The 20,378-nt window shown below is 41.1% G+C and overlaps 1 protein-coding gene across 1 annotated transcript in view; it reads right to left on the bottom strand.

Annotated features, from left to right (window-relative positions):
- Positions 1-12,066: 12,066 nt before the first annotated feature.
- Positions 12,067-20,378, bottom strand: part of Daw1 (dynein assembly factor with WD repeats 1) — a 29,689-nt gene continuing 21,377 nt past the window's right edge. Inside the window, exons 10-12 of the mRNA XM_026396269.2 lie at positions 16,552-16,628; positions 13,298-13,460; positions 12,067-12,101 (exon numbers count right to left, since the gene is read on the bottom strand). Of these exons, the coding sequence (XP_026252054.2) occupies positions 12,067-12,101; positions 13,298-13,460; positions 16,552-16,628 (275 nt within the window). The remainder of the gene's footprint in view (positions 12,102-13,297; positions 13,461-16,551; positions 16,629-20,378) is intronic.

The following is a 20,378-nucleotide window of genomic DNA, read 5'->3' as shown; positions in this document are numbered from 1 at the left end:
GTAACAAATTGGAGGCATGGAGGAATACTTTAATCTGTCTTTACTTTAAATAGGTAGTAGAAAATATTTATTCCAGGTGAAGCAAGTTAAATTTTGAAACAGTATTTTGGAGCTCCAAATAAGTAGTGGATAGAATTGCAACCACTGAACAAATATTTGAGTGTGTCACACTGAAAGGCATTAGTTTGCAGGTCAGGGCCCTGGAGTAGCCGGGAGCCTGGCTGCTACATGGTTCAAGTGCATTAGAATCAATATATCCATAAAGTGGAAGATTCCAAGCCAGGAAGGGAAAAAGGAAATATCATTGATATTCCTGACTTGGGGAACTGCCTTGATTTGGCTACAGAGTAACTTTTATAGATGCATCTAATTGCCTTATGCAGAAGTGACGTCCTCTATATCATCTTCTATTGGAATATGCGATATGGCGATCACTAAACATATACAGATATTGAGTACTTGAAATAGGACCAATATAACCAAAGCTTTTATTTGACTTATCAATTTGATATTATTAAATAGTGTTGACAGAAGAATTATTGAATGTGCTTAAATTGAATAAATAGCTTCAAACAGATTATTTTGCTTCAGAGTAATTTAAATCAATTCTTTAAAAGAAAATAGACCTGTCAATATGGTTACAACTGTTCAAGGAAAATGATGATTTTGGTACTCAACTTAATTATTGGACAACTTTCAAATGTGGTTGGAAAAAATCCGGGTATATGCATTTAATTTTTCAACTGGAAATTTTATAAAATTTAAATACAAATTAAGTATCTCCTGTGAAAATTGAGCTTCTGAATAAAGATGAGTCTGCCCTCCTAGCCAGTCTGCTATTAAAATGTGCTCATTTTCATTTGTCTCTGGAGAGAGAGTTCATGGAGAGTTCATCCTAGGGAAGTCTCTGTCAAGTGACCCTTTCTTATGAGGCCACAAAGCAGCAGTTGGGAAAATAGGAGCTTGGCAGACTTGTGGGAAGATTCCTGAGAGTCCTTGACCTCAGGACAGCCTGTCTTCCGTTTTCCTGTCAAGCCACTATTCCTCAGAGCTGTGCAGTCCCCGGATATGCTGGGGACAGCATTGGCCAGTGGTATGTATCTGACCAGGGGAGTGATTCCAAAACTTCATTGCTGATTCTCCATAGAACTTAGCCAGGTTCACTACAAATTGATTTTTTAACAGTCTCTAGAAAATAGAAATATTTAACTCTTTCTCAAAATTTAGCATGACATTTTTCAACAAGTTGTTTCATGATCTTCCTGGTGATGGCCAGTTTTATGGGTCTATTTGGTTTGGCTGTAGTCTCCAGCCATTCAACAATCTGGAAGGCCTATTTACTTCGTTATCAGTTATAAATGAGGGAGTCTGAGGAGATCCATCGGAGTGTGTGGAGTCAAGGGAGCTTCTCTTCCCTGGCACAGCATGGTGGCTGAGATCACTCCAGCTTTCATGGTTATAGATATGGGAATCCCAGTCCTGCTCTTTCCCTCCCTCCCAGGAGTCACAAATATGTGGCTCTGCAGGGTTAACGTGATGAGGAGCACCTGTCTAGAGAGGGAAATTTGAACACACACACACACACATACATACACAACACACATGAACACACACAATGTCTAAAAGCAAAGGAAATAGGGTATTTTGATTTGCCAATATCTAGAAAGTCTACTATATGCCAATTATTTGGCTAAATGCAGGCCTATAATACTAAGTAGATATTATTAATGTTCATCAATATTTATTTCTCTCCAAATCCCATGTACTCAAAGAGTTACATTCACACACACACACTCTCTTTTTAAGTACTGTCAACTGACGAAGAAAAATGATTGGAAGTGACATTAATCAGCTGCCAGTTCTCAACTCTAGCCTTTCTCCTCTGTCTCAGTGACCAAGGGACTGACCAAAGAATCACGTGGACTCACAGAAGACTTTGTATAAATGAGAAATAAATTTCTTTACTAATCTTGTGAAAAGTAAAAAGTTGTGTGTGTTTGTTTTTCAGCATAACCTTACCTATCCTAGTTGAGGACTAACTGAATAACACATGGTACCTGTCCTCCAATGCTACAGTCAAGAATGTTAACTTACAGTGGCTTTAATAACACTTGTGTTTTAGCTAAATAGTTATTTCTGTTATATGGACATTTACCTTCAAAGAGGATTAAAAGATCATTTTAATATCAAAACATAAAACAGAACTAAAAAATTGAAATCCTTTTAGAACAGTTGTTCTTAATCCTGGATACTTAATAGACCCACATGGGTAATATTTTGAAAGTACCAGTGCCAGAGCCCTAGACCCCTACAGTTTCTAATTGGTACAGAGTAGAGCCCAGGCATCAGTATTTCTCACGATTCCTAGTTACAGACTCAATGAATGTGATAGTTGCATAACCTCCTGCAATGTCTATAGTCTTAAAATTGAACATTAAACTTAACTCTAGACTTCCATAAAAATATAAACATATTTATCCTTCCTGGAATGTATTGTATTTTTGTAACAATTTTTAATACTCCTCCCTGTGATGATCAGTTTTATATGTCAACCTGGCTAGGTCACAGGTAGCCACCCAACAAACAAATCACCTCTGTAGAGGTGATTAATATCCATATTCAGCTGACTTTGAGTAAGAGAGACTATCCTACGTATTCTGAGTGGGCCTGATCCCATCAGTTGAAAGATTCATGAGCAGAACTAAGGTCTTTCAGAAAGAACGAGAAATCCCACTTGTGGACAGCAGTGTTAGCATATGTCTGCTCATCCTCATGGCCTGCCCTGAGGATGGCAGACTTTCCCGGTCAGCCTCATGGAAGCCAGTTCCTCGCAGTCCATCTCTTTGCATCTCCCACTTACTGTTTCTCAGCTTGAACCTTGGCTGACACACTCCTTCACCCTCTTAAGTTGTAAACCATGTGGCGGAGGTATCTGTCTTGCTCATTATGAATCCCAGGACCTGGCAACATGCTTGGTCCATAACAGGCCCCAGTGGACACACGTTGAATGAATAAACAAATGAACCATCTGGTCAGAACATAAAGAGTGGGCCACAAAGCACAATAAATGCTATTAGAATTCAGCATAAGGAACAAACTCATCTAGCCATGGAGATCGGGGAAGAATTGCAATAGGACCTGGGGTTGGAGGATGGAGGTTGGGGAAGCAAAAGTGTAGACAGTAGAATATGACTGGATGTTACACTATTGAATTCAGAACTTTATTCTTTTAGCCAGTGGTGATGGTCCGTGGTTTTCCATATCCCTCTCTCTGTCTCTCTCTTTCTCTCTCTCCGTGTGCATATAATTATAATTATATGTATGCATATAATTATATATATGTAATTTTCTATATATAATCATATATTATAATTTTTTAAAAATACATTTATTTTTTAATTGTAGTTGGACACAATACCTTTATTTTATTTATTTATTTTTATGTGGTACTGAGGATGGAACTCAGGGACTCACACGTGCTAGTCGAGCTCTCTACCACTGAGCTGCACCCCCAGACCCTATATTATAATTTTTTTAAGATTTACAAACTTTTCTTCAAATGCATTTTACTCAGAAGCCAAAATAAGGTCATTATAATGAAGCTTCGCAGATTAAACTAAGATGTAAAGGATGGAGTTCCACGTATTTAGCCCCTTACTGGTTACCTTAGATACTTTTGAGGAACCTCTAAAAAATGGCTAATGATGCATTAAACCATAGACTGAAAGTCAGTTCTTACATCATTATTTCATTCATTCATTTCATCAGTCAATCAATCATCAACTATTGAGTGCTGCAGCATCCTACATTCTGGAGAAGCTCAGAATGAGATGAGAGGGTTTCCCAGTGGTGGGCCAGCTGAAAAGTCAATGATTGCTCTGCTGGGGTTGTGTGCCTTCCTGGACATGACTGAGGTCCTGAGGCACCCTTTAAGTCCTGTACGGCTTACTCCAGAGACAATAAGTCCCTGAATAAAGAGGCAGACCTTTGTAAACTTGGTGGATGTGTACTTGCCAGGTTTTTCTCTGACCTCATCTCTCCTCCGTGAACTTGTGCCAGAGCCCTAGGGAGAAGAGGAAAAAATAAAATTGCTCCATCATAAAAATCTCTGTGCAACATGAGGCCAACAGCAAAGCTGGTTCACAGCCATGCAGCAACACAGAGGCAGTGCCAAAAGGCACCTGAGATGGAACAGATTCTAAAAATAGATATGAGGGAAGGTCATCTATCAGAAGAGGAAAAAGGAGGGGCACAGTGGTCAGAAGGAGGAGTACTTGTCACCTTGCCTGTGTCCTGTCCTGGGAAAGGCAGAATGTCTGACAAACGTGAAAATTTGGCTCAAGGAAAATTCAGACTCTATTTGCTGGGTCCATCTTGCAAGGCAGACTTTCCACTTGTTCCCCAGACTCCTCATTTCCAATGCCCTGGGCTCTTTCCCATCAAGGATCTCATCACTCAAAGATGCTTCTACTCAAAAAGCCCTCTGAGAGACTCGGCCTTCTCTTGGTGGCTAGTCCCTCTACTCTTTCTTTATTCATATTTCCTATTCTTCACAGGGAACCAACATAGCTATTCTGTCACCGTCAGCTCTGACCTTGTGTCCTTTTTGTGTGGTCTCTCTACACATCCACAGGCCAGGACCATCGTTAGAATGTACATCCTCCACTCTCCTGCTACACAGGCAAGCACCATGGGAGAGAATCACACAATCGTAACACCAGTGGCTACAGAAGATCGGTGGTCTCCAACCTTGGCTGGGTCCTCAGTGTTGTTCATCAGCCCTTTGTGATTCTCCCCAGTGATCACCCCCCACACACACACACACACAAAAGAACTGTCGATCTTAGTCCTTAAGTACCACATGTTCCTAATGTGGTCCTGCCAGAAGCAAGGTCATCAGGCAGTAAGCAACCAGGTCTCGTTACTTCTGGCCTGATAATCAGAACCAGGCCACAGTGTTCTCCAGCTGTGCACAAACATCTGCACAGAGCCTCAACAGAAGCAAGGCTACTTTGTGACTGTGAAAGACCCAAATTAAAACGACAAGGGCACTGTATAGTCATGTCCGAACAGAAACAGAAAGTGGACATTGACCAAGACACAAAAATGGCTGAACATCCCCTTGTCCTGGCTCAATGACAGCTGCTCCTTTGCCAATCACAGCCTCGGCCTTGCTGCAACCTGCTTCCTCCCTGGACAGAATGTATAAAGATACCAGTCACAGAAATACTTTCACTTCTGGACAATATCCAACCTAGAACAATGAGCAACATCCCCAAAGTCCCTTCAAAATAACCTAACACAAGTTCAAATCCTATAATAAATCATTCCTATCTTCCTCTGAGACACTCCGTAGTTCCCCGTGGAAGGGCAGTCTCTCTCCAAACTGTCATCAGTTTAATTTGTTCAGCCACAGGCATTGTCCTGGTATTCTTTGTCTGGAGGGCATTGACAATTGTAATAATAATTATTGCTATTGTCACACTTGCTAGGTTCTGTGCTGAGCACACATTTAGTCCTTTGATAACAGAAGTGATTTTTATCACTGTAGACATGGAAGCTCTAAGACTAAAGGAGGTAAAAAGCCATCCAAGTCACAGCTCCAGCAAAATGAGGGGAGGAATCCAGGAGTCCAGATCTGGAACTCATGTTTTTAATGATTTTAGAAATAATGCCACAGATTTAACAAAACCACTTTCTTGCTCCTATCTTCCCCCACCCCAGCCTGAGAACAGGAGCTTTTTCTTCTCTTAATGTCAACTCCTCTCTGTCTCTGCTCTTTGTTCAGCTCTTGTGTCTCCTTCAATGCCAGGTTCCAGCAAATACAATATTTTTCTAATTCTTCAACCTTTTTTCATCAGTAGGCCTGGCTCCTCAGTCTACAACTAGGTGAAACCTCCATGATCTGAAAGCCAAATTGCAGTTATCTCCAGTGACCCCATGTTTCCTTTGTCTTTTCCATTTCCAGCCTAAATTCTGGAAACGCCAGTCTGCAGGCACCAGCAGAGCATGATCAATAAGCATGGGTGAAGGGGGTTTGTGAAGAACTCTTTTTCAGTTTGGAGGTGTGGAAGTGAGTAGAAGAAACCAAGAGTTCAAGAAAAGCACAATATCTGGAGTGAATTATAAAGCACTGGGGAAGTGGAATTGCCCAAGAGTAGACACAGGAAAAGCAATTGTAGAGTAGGCAGGTAACAGTAAAACTATTTTGAAACCCAGTGAGGAATCTATTTATTAATATTCCAGAGCTGCCATAACAAAATATCAAAAACTGAAAACAACAGAAGCATTGTTTCCACAGTTCTAGAGGCTGAACGTCCAAGATCAAGGTGCCCACACGATGATTTCTTCTGCAGTCTCTGTCCTTGGCTTGCAGATGGACTCCTAACTCTAAACCCACATGGTCTTTTCTCTGGGCACACACACACCTGGTGCCTCTTTCTCATAAGAAAACTAGTCATGTTGTATTAATACCTTATTTTAACTTTTTCTCTTAAAGACCATGTTTTACAATATGATTACATATTGAGATACCAAGAGTTAGGGCTGCAACATATAAATTTTAGGAGAAATACAATATATACCATAACACCTAGGATATTGGGGAGTAGGAAAGATTAGGCAGAAAATGTAGATTTGAATAAGTTGCCTTGGAATGCAATAGTGGACTCTATGAATACCTGACATGACATCTCTCACCTCAATAGACATTCAAAATTGAAGGCTAAATCTATTAACATGATTTACTCACAAATAAATTATCGGTCTACGTTATAGCATATATGTTGTAACAAGTCTTCCCTCTAAAGAGATTTGCCTTCAGATAGATTCACTCTCCTGTTTCTATTTTCTTGCCTCAAACCAAATCTGAGAGGAAGACCCTATAGATGTTTAAAAGATTGTCTGAGACACAATGGAGCCCATGCTGAAGGAGAAGCTTGTCAACATCCCCACAGATGCTGAGGAAGCCGTGGAGGCCGTGCTAAATATAGGCCACCTGCTTTGCCCGAGAGAGTCAGAAGCACACTGAAGAGGGATGGCTGGTGCTGCAGCACAACTGGGCACAGGGCTTCAGACGAGCCAGGGGCTGCTCCCTGCGCACCCTGGGACAGGGCAGAGCTTCACCCTCCTCTTTCCCATCACTCCAGCCAGATTCCAACCTGGAAATGTGTCTTCCTGATGAAGAAAGGGAAAGTCAAGAACACTATTGACCATCAAGTACACCACAGGCCTTGATGGAGGGCTTCTTCAGTGTTATCTCATCTCATTCTGTGATCATACTTACATTGGATCCATGAGGGCACCAACTCAGGCGGGAGAATTGACTTCTTCATAAAGAATCGAATAGTGAGCGGAACCCTGTGTTATTCCAAAATCCGTGTCCCGTGCCACTCCCGTGTGAGGAGGGTTTTCTCCCCGTGATCATATGTCAAGGACCCTGCAGCCTTTGGGTCCTGCCTCTGCCTCTGCACCCAGCTGCAGTCACAGGGATTGGGCCACCACCAAGGATCTGCTGGAGGTCGGCCGGGGCACAAAATCTCTCACCCTACCCAGAAACAGCAATATACTAGGTTGAACCATATGAAATTACTTTTTGTAGGTCAAAATTTGTCAAGATCAGCAAATTTCATATGATTTGGTCTAATTGCTTATTCATGGTCATAACCCAAGAGCACGGTAACTGTTATCCGGCTTCCTGGTAGAGAGTTTCTGGCCTAGAAAAGCATTGCCCATGTCCTTTTGCCTCAGGCACACCTGGAACACAAGTCTCCTGCCTGGAGGAAAATGCCCAGTATCATTCTCTAGTCCAGGAATAGACATTCCTTTGGGAAAACACAGGAAACCATATTCGAAGTAGGCAGAAATTCAGACATTCCCCCGGAATTGCTATTTACACAACTAAAGATGAAAGAGATTCCTAGAAATATCTGCCAATACCAAAGTGCATAGAAAATAAAGTAAAATGCTAATCCAGGAGCAACACCACAAAGGCTTCCTTCCCAGGGGTCCTCAAACATTTGTATAAACCAAAATCCAAACTACCAAAGATCAACCAGAAGTGCATCTGGAGCCATTTACTCTAAATGGGCACTGGCTTCTTTGACTGGCACTGTGGGCCATTCAAATTCCAATTTGCGGGCGTTTGTCAATTCCTTCAATGAGAAGCACTGAAATTTGAGTGATCACATCAGAACACCTTAGGGAAATGTTCCCATCTTTAAGATATGTATTTGACAAATTCTGATTTTTTTAATAAGAATGTTATTGTGTCCAGTACTGGGAAGAGAATTTCAAGAAGAATTTTTAAATTCCACTTAATTAATGATATTTACATCTCCCCCCTCATTAGCAATGATTTCCACTGTGTGTGCAGCCTGGGAGAGGCTTTTCACTTTTGGAGAAGTTCAGCACTATGCAAATGGGAGAAGGTCCGTAAGAACCCAGGCTGATTCAGTCACAACCCTACATGTTTATTACACTGAGCCAAAATGTTATTCTTATTCCTGAATGCATAAGATTTCCCCAGAGCTGAGGACTCAAGTTATTCACTGAATTTCTTGAACTTCCCTTTTGTTTCCTAGGGAAAAGTGAATTGGGACACTTTATTACAAGGATGCTCCAAACCATAGTATATTAATGAGAAAATGGGCCTTGAATGTGCTTTGGATGCTTTTGTGGGTCTTGAATACATTAAATCCAAGTCACTGAAGCAGTGTCCATGGATGATATGGCTACCACTAAGTGGCTCTACCATGTACCAGGCTCTTCGTGGCTATTGAATCATTTAATCCTCACAGATTCTCCCCATTCTATCATTAGTTTCATTCCATGGATAAGAAAACCAAGTGATGCAGTGTTTGCATTCTCAACATCCCTGAGCCGAAAAGCAGTGAGGCAGGATATGAGAGTCCATATTCAATTCACCAAGATACTGTCACTCACAAGCATCCAGCAGGCATGGCTCTCCACCCTCCACCTAGACAAGGACCATTATAAAGTTCTGATAACAAGAAGGCAACCATGACCTCCACTTGTTTCAGAAGATGGGCAGCATGCATGTACACACACACACACACACACACACACACACACACACAAGGAGCCTTCCTTCCTCTTTTAAAATCTCCAAACTTCTTGCACAACCCCTGTGGTAACCAAGGACTGTCCCATGTCCCTGAAAACCAGTTAGAAGGTTTCCAAAGTTCTCATCTTGTCAGGGAGACACCATCAAGCATTTCCTCTTTTTTACTCTACAGAATTGACTCTCTTTGAACCTCTGACCTCTGCTGGAATGAAAGGGCCAGCAGGTGGCTCTCCTGCCACAAGTTGGAGTAAGCAGCCTTTCCCAACTTGGTCTCAGACTTGTGTCTTTTGACAACCAAACGTAAACCAGCTGGACCCTTTAGCTTTACAGGTACATAAAAACCGTAAAATTAGAAGTATTCACAGTATTCGGACTCTCAATCCATTGAAATTACAATAAACTTTTTACAAACATAAAACTAATCCATGTTCACTCTGATCAAATATTAGTATTAAAAAACTTGAGTTTTTGATTCCTTGATAGACTGTGTTAGTATAAAATAAATGATCATAATATGGTACCAAACAGAGGCACCTACGAAGAAAACTGGAGCTCGCTCTTCTTCACCTCCCTGTGTGTCTGCACAAGCAGATGGGAAAGTGTCTCTTCCCTGCATTGATGAGATGTGGCATTTGTCCCAGATCTGCCAAGATGGTCCTGAGTTTTGAGCCACACCACAACCTGAGCACTTCTCGTATCTCCCCACATAACCCTGATCCGATCCGTAAGGGACATGGGGCAAGAAGATGACTCTATACTCTTCATTTGTAGCTCTTAAGAAAAGCTGGAGCTTGTCTGCCAAAAGGTGAACACTGCCACCCGCTGGAGGGAGAGAACAAATGATGTGCTGGTTTACCAACCAAAAATAGGGCAACCTCTCCCAGGTCTCACCCGTGGGGGTTGTTCAGTAAGACCTGCTGTGGCAATTACTTGTTAATGTCCCACAGTCCCAAGCAGAGGAGGCCGCTTTGCTCCAGGCGAAGCGTCCAACACCTCCCCGAGGGCTAAACAGAGGATACCCTCACCTTCATGGTATTCACAGCTCCCATTTTATCTGGAATTCCCAAGTCTTGAAGTCCACAAATAAGTCATAAGTTCATTGTAAAGCTTGGAGATAATACAACCAGAAACTCCACACACAAGAGGAAACTTTGGACTTGGTAGTTTGGGCCTCAGGTATAACTCAGGGAACTCCTCCACTACTTTTACCTGTCCTCTCCATATTCTCAGACATCATCCATCCTGGGAATTTCCTATGAAAACCAAAGTGTTCCAGAGGAAAGGCAGGCGGGGAAGGGTAGTGGCAAAATGGGGTAAAAGACTCAAGTTATATCAACTTCTAAACACACTCTCATCTCTAAATTGGGGCTCATAATCCCAACTTCATTACACTCAAGAACTGATTTATGCAAAAGCCTTGTAACCTATAAAATATATAAATTTTTTCTGCTCATTTCAAAAAGTAATCTGTTAGGGCAGAAGGAAGCCAGGGCAATCAATTAGAAGATTTCACTTTCTAGTACCATATTGATGATGAGATTGATTATAGGTTACAGATCAAAAGAGAAAAATGACTGGGAAGCTTGGATTTATTTTTCAGTTGAGGCAACTGTTTACAATTTGGTAGACAGACCGAGAAAATAAGGGAGAAAGTCAATGATGATTCCACTCTAAGTAGGGTGACCACTAAGGCGAAAGAACAAGTGGAAGGAATAGGGAGGTAGTAAATGCATTCAGCCCTCCGCATCCGTGGACTCAACCAATTATGGATGAAAAGCAAATGTAGGGCCATATCTGGATCCTGGTGAGCTCTCAGCCACATTGGTCATGGCTTACGTTATTAAGGAAAGGAGCTGTAGAGATCTGCCTTACGGCACAGTTCCCACAGTTTCAGCTCAAAATTGCACTTAAAATTGTTGGAGGTGGTGGATGTTGCCAGTGTCCTGACCATGACTGTGGTGTCACGGGCATGTACATATGTCCAGCTCTTCAAGATGTGTACATTAAGCATGTGTATTTTTTTATATCAATTAAGCCTTTTGTGAAAAAGAAGAAAATTCTGTAAGATTCTCATGATTTCTCCTGCTCTAAATTCAGGCATGATTAGTTTTAGCTTGTGTTTTATCTTTTAGCATTAATCTTTAATATGCATTTGGGCACTTTTACAATCTTTTTAAAAAGTTATATTTTAATATCCCAGCAATACTCAGGTGGTTCAATTGTTTTCTCTCATACTTTGATTGTTGTCCTAGCAGGTTTTTAAATTCAATAGTGCATCTATTCTGTTTAACATTCCTTAGGGATAATCCTGCCTACATTTTTCAGCCCATTATCAATTAGGAATATTTTTCCTATTAAATAAGAATTATTTTGATTATCCTCATATCACCATTGAAACACATATAGATATATAATTCATAAGAAGTTTTCTCCCAAAACTTTATTCAGCAGAAATTATAACAATGGCCTTCTAAGTGGAATATAGACCACACACTGCTAAATCATTCTGGTTTCACTTATCAGCATCACAATACTATTAAAAAATAAAATGTTAGGGCTGGGATTGTGGCTCAGCGGTACAGTGCTTGCCTAGCATGGGCGGGACCCAGGTTCGATTCTCAGCACCACATAAAAAAAATAATAAAGGCATTGTGTTGTGTCCATCTACAAAAAAAAATTCATATTCTCTCTCTCTCTCTCTCTCTCTCTCTCTCTCTAAAAAAAAAAAAAAAATAAAATGTGATTGAAATCACTAGAGGCACCAAACCCTAAGCTGCTCCTGCCATTTCCACCAAATAACATCAAGAAATGATAAGACACCATCAGTTTTAATAGTTCTATATGCAAAGATAGTGCATGAAGAGAGGGCTTGCAGAAGAAGGGAAAGTGTGTGAACTATCAGAAGAGCTTGTTCTTCTTCAGGAAGCCCTGGGTCTTGACCACAGTTGCTGGTAAGTTTGCTCACTCGCAGACCTCTCCAGTCAACGCCATATCCTACAGGTATTGTCCTTGCTACCTGAGAAAACAAAATTCACAGTCATTGTTTTCTTTCTTATTCACTTCACTCTCTCATTTTACCAAGTTGACATTTTCTGGGTCACTGCCACTTAGCAATATGCTAAATGTGCTAGACTCTTAGCATCTAGCTGCAGAGACTCTGAGCAGTGCAGGCACTTTTGAAATAGGGGTCTTCCTTCTGTCTTTTCCCATGATACCAGTCAACTGTGAATTGAGCAGCACCACATCCTAGTCCTACCACAGAAGCACAGTCAACTTGAGTAACTCCAGGTTTGGGTGACAAGCTTTTCAGAATGTCAGCAGTGGAGCTGTGGTTCTCTCTCCTCCAGGGACCAGGTCCAAGCCATCATCACCAGAAGGGTGAGGGCTGTGGGAATTGGGGAAGCCATTGGAGACTGCACGCACAGCCCACAGGAGACCCCTCACATTTGAAAAGAAGGAAGAACACACTGGCCACTTTTCTGCCAATCTGTGATTCTGAGCCAACCTCAGACAGTCCATTAAAAATACATGCCATTAATCATAAGAGGGTCCACCCAGAAAATAGTCCACCCAGACCAATTCAATAAAGTGGTGTTCTGCTGGTGGCAAGACAGAGATGCAACCCCACTCTAACAAACTGTCATCAGTCGGTTGGGTTTTAGCACTTGATGCTTTGGGATACAGTAAAAAAAAAAAACAATGGTGTCTTTAAAGAGCTCAGGGATTTAAGTGCCAGCACTTAAACAAGGCACAGACAACTAACATTCTTTTTTATAGTCTCCAAGATCTTCTGTGAAATTGGTTGGAGAAAGAGGCACCTCAGAGCCAACCTCACATGAAACTCAAGACTCGGGACGGCGGGTCCCTGGGAGCCTACACAGCCACCTTCCTCCTTGCTATAGGGGCTCCTGCAGGAAAATCCTGCTGCCTCCCGTGATTTTCATCTTGGGAAGGGATCTGACACTGGGTTCACAGTACAGCACGTGGTCAGTTGGGGCAGTGTTTTAGGAGTATCCACGTTTTAGTTAACACTGGTGCTATGGCTTAGATAGGTGTCTCCCAAAAGGTCATGTGTGAGACAACGCAATAAGGTTTAGGGGTGAAATGGTTGGGTTGTAAGAGTCAGGGGTGAAGTCCTGTAGCCTTTAGCATGACACCTCTAACAGCCCCTTTAAAGGGAACACCAAGTCTGCGGCTGTGTTCTTCCCACACCTGTGATGACTATGTTGCCTTTGTAGTTGAAAGCACATGAAAAGATTTCATCAGTGTGTCCCTCGAGGACCTGCAGGCACTGGCCAGTCTGCGCGTCCCAGATTCGGGCTGTTTTGTCAGAGCTGCCAGTTAGAAGCCGGTTCCCTTGCGGGTTGAAAGAAATCTGCAAAGAGAAAGAAAAAAGGAAAAACAATCACAGGTTTGTGTAATGGTTCCCAAGAGGTCTTCACCAGGAAAAAGGGGACATAACTACACTTCTGTCACCTGACCAGCCTGCTATGTATTCTTCAACAAAGCAGTTTCTTCCTGACAGAAAAAATACTGAACATGAACACTGCAATCAAGATGGAGAAGTTTAATTGTCTGCCCCTCACAATTCTAAAGATAAGCACCCTGATAAAATTAGAGTCAGAGGCAGAACTCATTCCTCTGGGACCTGAGAAAACGAAGATTAAATAACGGGGATTAAATGGCTTGCCAAGATGAGCCTGGGACCTTGGGCAGGGGAAGGAGTCAGAGGTGAAGTCCTGGTAGTCTTCAGCATGACAACTCTAACAGCCCCTTTAAAAGGAAAACCAAGTCTGTGGCCAAAGCTGTGAACCAAAGCACTAATAATTACAGGATTCCCCACCTAGCTTCTTTCCAAAGCCTCGAAATCCCCTTCCCCATGCAAATAAAGAGGCAGGGCCCTGATGTGGAAGGGAACACATGCCAGCCCATGTCATCTCTACAACACAACTTTCTGCAATCAAAAGCATACCAATCAAGTCCGTACCATAAGGTGAAGTCCGGACCATAAGTCCGTACCATAAGATAAGCGAAGTCCAGGTCCACAAGAAAGCACTTCTTCATCTATTGATGCCCTGATTCTAGCACTTTCCATAAATGTTTGGGTGCCTCCCACGTGCCCAGCATTGTCAGAGGAACTTGTTGGTCCCTGATTCTTTGGCTGTTACACTCATACGCCTCTGTGGTCAGTGATTTGAGCAACCTCCTCTATAACTGAAGGTGTGAAGAGGGCAGGGCCATGTCGCTTGTCATTATGTCACCAGTACCTGCACAAAGCCCAGCACAGCAGACACTATCAGAAAGGGCTTCATAGTGGCATAAGTGAATGAATGCTTTAGCTTTGACTCCCACAGAAACACTATTAGCAATGGCCACTCCATAGTGACATATTCACTTAACATGCAGAATATTTAAAATGCTAAGTTTGAGAATCCTTTATATTTACATACCCATAAAAACAGATGTGCACACTTGCTGAGGGGGAAAGTCAGACACTTAGGAACAGGGCCAGGGCTCCCTCCTCACCTGCCCTCCATGTTCCACCTTCCCTGCCCCTCCTGCCACCCCTACATCTCTCAGCCCAGAAAGAGGGTGTGGGGTGTGTTGCCATGGAGACCAGAATTGACCAGTCAAAGGGCAAGGGTCACCAGCAGCAAGTACAGAGGCAAGAGGGACGAGCAGGGGCAGCTCTGGGACAGGGCCTCCCCAAGCCTGAAATCATCACTCTGATCCTACCCAAGGAAGGAGCAGATATGACCTCGGGCACAGGACGCAGAATTTGGGCTGAGCTGGGAGGTAAGAGCCACCAAGGCCCTGCTTACTCTACAATGTTCCATGACACAGGTAAGCTTCAGAGCACCCACTGTGTGGCTCTGCTCCATGAGCAAAATTTGGGGAGGAGTTTATACAAAATCCTGAGATACAGCTCTGGAATCTCAAAGTGGATAATTTGTACTTGAAGTGTTAACTATTTTCAGGAAATACTTCTTCAATTGAATTTTATTCACACAACACTTGGTACTTGATGCACAGCATGCTTTTTGTATAACATGTTTACTAGAACCAGAAAATGCTCTTCATAAGCCACTTAAATTGCTGCATTAAACATTTTCAGCTCACTAAATCTTTTGCTAATAGTTGAAGAGGATGCTATTTTGTAATTTTTTAATGTTTGACAAATAATTGACTATGCTGAGTTTGAGAGGGGAACACTTAAAAATAACATCTGTAATGGTTAATCTGAATTGTCAACTTGATTGGATTAAGAGCTGCCAAGGATTAAGAGGGTTATGGGTGTGACAGTGAGGATGTGTCTGGGAATGATTGGCATGTGGGACTGCCAACTGAAATAGAGACCCTCCCCCCTAAGCATGGGCAGCACAGACCAATAGGATGATGGTTTGGACAGAATAAAAGTTGGGAGAACAAGGAAGCCTCAGTAGATGCAAGCTCTATTCTTCTTCTACTGGTTTTTGATTGCTGCTGTGATCATCTGAGGATATCAGATCTTGTTTCTTCACTCTTCCAAGTGGATTCTCCAGAAGCCTTTAGTCTCACACTAGGGTAGCACCATTGATCTCACTTGTTCTGTGGCTTCAGCCTCTTAGACTGTGCAGCTACTGTTCTTCCAGCTCTCCAGCCTGCAGCCGGCCATTGTGGACTACCCAGCTTCTGGTTGTGTAAGCCAACTAAATAAGTCCCCCTTTTATTATTATACTTCCTGTTGATTCTGTTCCTCTAGAGAACCCTGACTACGACAGCATCTTTAGGTAACTGATTATAAGAAAATAGGATATAATGAAACAAACTTTAGTATCTCTGTCCCAACAGATCTAGTCTTTTTAACTTTTTGGAGACCCTGAGTTTTATGTGCGAATACTCGGTGGTTCCACACTCAATAGAATAAAAGTGGTTGTGAATATTTTAAAAGTACATTTCATTAAATTCTTAAATTCCTACAAAGGCAATCATGTACAGGTAAAGTCTGTCTGGTCTAATTCACTTTTAATTCCTTGGTGTCCAGAGCTCAGAAGGGAAGACCACTGCTGGCAATGAACATATCCAGAAAAGATGGCAGCCAATTGGGATTTTCATTTTTTGAAGGGTATACATTTTTAAGAGGTTTTATCAGTTGATTCAAATGGATTTTCGGCTTAAAATAATGATCAAATGCAGATATAACAAATGGGGTTCACTGTCGCACCTTTTCTGATGTATTTCCATTAGCTTGAGTAGCAATCCCTGGCACCACTTTTGGACTTCACAGAGACTTGGTGCCACATGATCCTCTTTGTTTAACTGTGTTCACTCTGGATTGACCCACTTGATGTCAGGAACATTTCTTTTCCATTTATTCCATATTAATACATATGTTAGACATTTTAAGAGGTAAGTTATTAAATGTTTTATTTATATAAAACATGTTGTTTATTTTTTCAAAGTAAATAAATGGGGAAGTAACTCACCTTTGAAATTTCACCCTCATGGCCTTCCAATTTGGTAATGCATTTTCTTGTGGCTGCACAGTAAACTCTGGCTGTTCCTTTGGAAAGGTGTGGGGATAGATATCAATTCACCTGAAATGCAGAACTTTGGGCCAAAGAGTTTAAATTACCCAAATATCTATCCTGAGATACATAAACTCCATGATGAGTTCTTGCCTGTAGCAAGAGCCAACCACCTATCTTCTAGATGCAACTCTGTCCCACAGACCAAGGTGAAAGAAGTTCTTCCCTAACCCTGACCTTATTAGAAGAGATAATGTGTATAAGGTAGAAGAAGCAATGAGAGCCAGGAATAAAGAGGGAAAAATATTTTAAAGGGCAAAAAAGGAAAATCAAGAGGTCTGAGTCTGGATTCAGGGAGCACACCGGACTCCCTGAGAAGCCAGGCCTCTTCTCAGTGAACAGAGAAGAGGCTGAAGGGCCCTTGGCACAGAAAGTGCTGTAGAACATTTTGTTTCCATGGTAGAAAGGGCCACCATATCACAGAGATTTAATAAAAAGATGTTAAGATGGATGGATTGATGGATGGATGGATGGATGGATGGATGGATGGATCAAAGTGGCATGTAAATTTCCTTAGAATTAAGAAAGGAAGAGTTAACTAGGTATAGACAGAGAAAACATGGATAGTGAAACTGTTCTCAGAAGAAAAGTTATAGTGGACCTGGCCAGATGCTTTCAGTAGTACATAAAGGTAAAAATACAGCAAGGGTAGGGAACTTTAGGTATTTAATGTGCATTCAGAGAAAAGTAAAATACCTTAATAAATATTTTTATTTATCTTTCTGACAATGCTAACTTCAAAGGGAGTAGATAAAATGATTAAAAAACCCTGCAACTTTAGAATTTATATGATTAAAAACAAACAACTACAAGAAAAATAAAACTGCTACACAGATGTTTCAAAATCCTGAAAAGAGAAGGGCCAACCAACCTGCTGACAGCTCAAAAGGGAATGTCCTGCACAGACCAATGCTTCACAAATTTTACAAAAGCATTTTTTAAACTTCAGAAGATACATAAATAATATGACTCTAAACTTTCTAGCTAGAAAAGAGGAATAAGGACACTAAGATAAAATAAAATAAAATCAGACATGAGATTAACTCCAAGAAGGAAGAAAGAGGGGATGTATATAAAGAAACAGATGTAGCTGTAGGTGATCACCCGTGTCAAGTGAGAGCCAGCTTTTCTAGGAAGGGAATTAGGAGAAAGGCCAGAGAAAGATAAAACTGATTGGATACACACCAAGACTTCTTAGGAAGCACAGGATAAGAAAAGGCTTACAAAATCTCTAAGGCCGGTAGATTTTTTTTGAAGTACTGAACAAGGAAAGAACAGGTCACTTCTGGGGAAATGGATGACAGAGGAAACAGCTGGAAGCACTGACATTGTGCTTTACCCAGCCATCCCTCAGCACCGCCATCTGCCACCGCCACCGCGGCTCCTCCCCACACTGCCCCAACGCTCTGTGTGGTACAGTGACCTACAGAGGACACAGGAACGGAATTGCTCAGGCTTCGTCTTGCTCTCCACTGTATAAATCCACAAGGGCCCTGGTTTCTCTCTTTTGGTCACCGTCACAATCCCTGGCACAAAGTAGTTATTTCAGAACATACTGGTGAATGAATTTTCTCTGTGTAAATAATATTTAAAGTGAAAGGATCAGGCTGGCAGCATAGCTTAGAGATAAAGAGCATGCTCAGCAAGGCCCCAGGTTCAATTCTAGCAACAAAAAATAAATACATAAATAGAAAAGGGTGGATTAATTGCAATTGAGGATGGTTTTAAAAGTCAAGACCTACAAAAAGATTAAAAAGTAAAGGGTTACTTTAAAAATAATGTTCCCCAGATGCAGGGTATTTGCATTTTAGAATATAAAAAGGACTTGTACCAAAGGAGCACCAATAAAAGTTCTAGTGACTAAGAAAACAAACATGCAATGTAATTTTGGAAAGGAGACAGTGAAATAAAGACAGTATCATTAAAATAAATCAGTGACAAAACTCAACAATTGATCACAGCACAAAAGATAAGTGACTATGCACATGTTAATCACAAGGAACAAATCAAAGGAAATAGAACATGACATACTTGGAAAGAGTACCTCATTTTGTCAGAATTGCTCAAGTGGCTATCAGGGAATTATGTATATGTGATGTAGAGTCATGTGGTCTTTAGGAGAATCAGACAGACATAAATAGCCTTATATGTGCTCAACAGAGAAATGGCTCAGAAATAGTGCTGACTCATGCATGGCTGTCAGAACAATAACAGTTGTAGTAAGCATGATATGCATTCATAGAGGGGATATAGTGTCATCATGGAAATGATGTAGGTAGACACAGGGTGGTGTCATAGTTGGTAATGAGGGAAATGACCCAAATGTGCTCATTAGGGAGATAGTGTCATGTCATGCACAATCACCAGAGAGATGACCTAGAAATAGTATAATGTCACACATTATTGACAAGAAGATGACAGAGTATAGAATCGAGATGAGACAAAAAATAGAGAAGCATCATGCATAACCAATGAGATAATCCAGATGTAGTGTCACCCACAGTTATTAGAAATTGATGTACACATAGTGTAATGTATATGAGGATATTGTACAATGCAGCAGCACAGCATGGTGACAGAGGTGTATAATAACATACATGGTCCTCTGGAGATGAAGCACACATGGCACACACTTGTATGTGGTGATCAAGGCCATAACACAATATAAAATGAGGAATGGTTTTCAAAGGTCTAACACAAACAGTCTGGGATCATAAAGAGCTGATGTATACTATAGAATCCTATGTGAATATGAAGATAATGTAGATATAGACACAATTACATTCACATGATTATCAAAGTGATAAATCAGATATAGTATTACATCATATGATAATTCAATAAAATCAAGAAAATTTACAATAACATTACAGTGCTTCATCTCTGAAGCACACATAGTGTAGCATCAGACATAGGTATTAAGGAAAAGATGCAGCTATGCAGCATCATATGCAGTAATAAGATGATGCCTATCATCAAAGTGATAATTCTACATATAACATCACACACAGTTATTAATGCTATCGCTTAGATATTCAGAGATTATGTCAAGATGGTAATAAATCAGTTTAGCATACCATAGGATTATCAAGGAAAAGACACAGCTATGGTATTGCATCCCACATAGTGTTTAAGGAAATGATGCAGACATCTTCAGCATCAAACATGATTATCAAAAATTAACCTGTAAAATAACACCTGTTACGGTCACCAAAAAGAAGAGCATGATAGCATCATACATGATATTTAAGTTGATAACCAAACACAGGGTAACAACATATGTTATCATCAAAGAAAATGGCCTAAAATAGAGCATTATTTGAGAGTACCGTGGATCACAAAGCCATCCTGCTATCAAGCTTATGAGACAACATACTGTAGCATCATATATAATAACACTGGCAATGGCCCAGAATGCTAGCTAAAGCTCAGAATAACACCAAGACAAGGACCCAGATTCCAGGATCATCAAGATGGTGAGGACACAGTATGGCACCACTCATGGCTATCAAATAAATGAGGCAGACATAGACATAACAAAAGTTTCTCTGTGGTCATTAGAGATGCCACCAAAACAATATGACATCATAAATACCTTCAAGTGGAAGATACAGACTGATTTATCATTTTTCTTGAATATCAGGAAAATAATCTAGATGTTATATGGCATTATTATAGTTGCCAGAGATGAAGCAGAAACATTAGTTTAGTGATATGTGTGTGTA

This window comes from Urocitellus parryii, chromosome 1 (genome assembly GCF_045843805.1).
Source record: "Urocitellus parryii isolate mUroPar1 chromosome 1, mUroPar1.hap1, whole genome shotgun sequence".
Taxonomy (NCBI): Eukaryota; Metazoa; Chordata; class Mammalia; order Rodentia; family Sciuridae; genus Urocitellus; species Urocitellus parryii.
The sequence above is the reverse complement of the archived record's forward strand: the minus strand, read 5'-3'. Positions and strand labels throughout refer to the sequence as shown.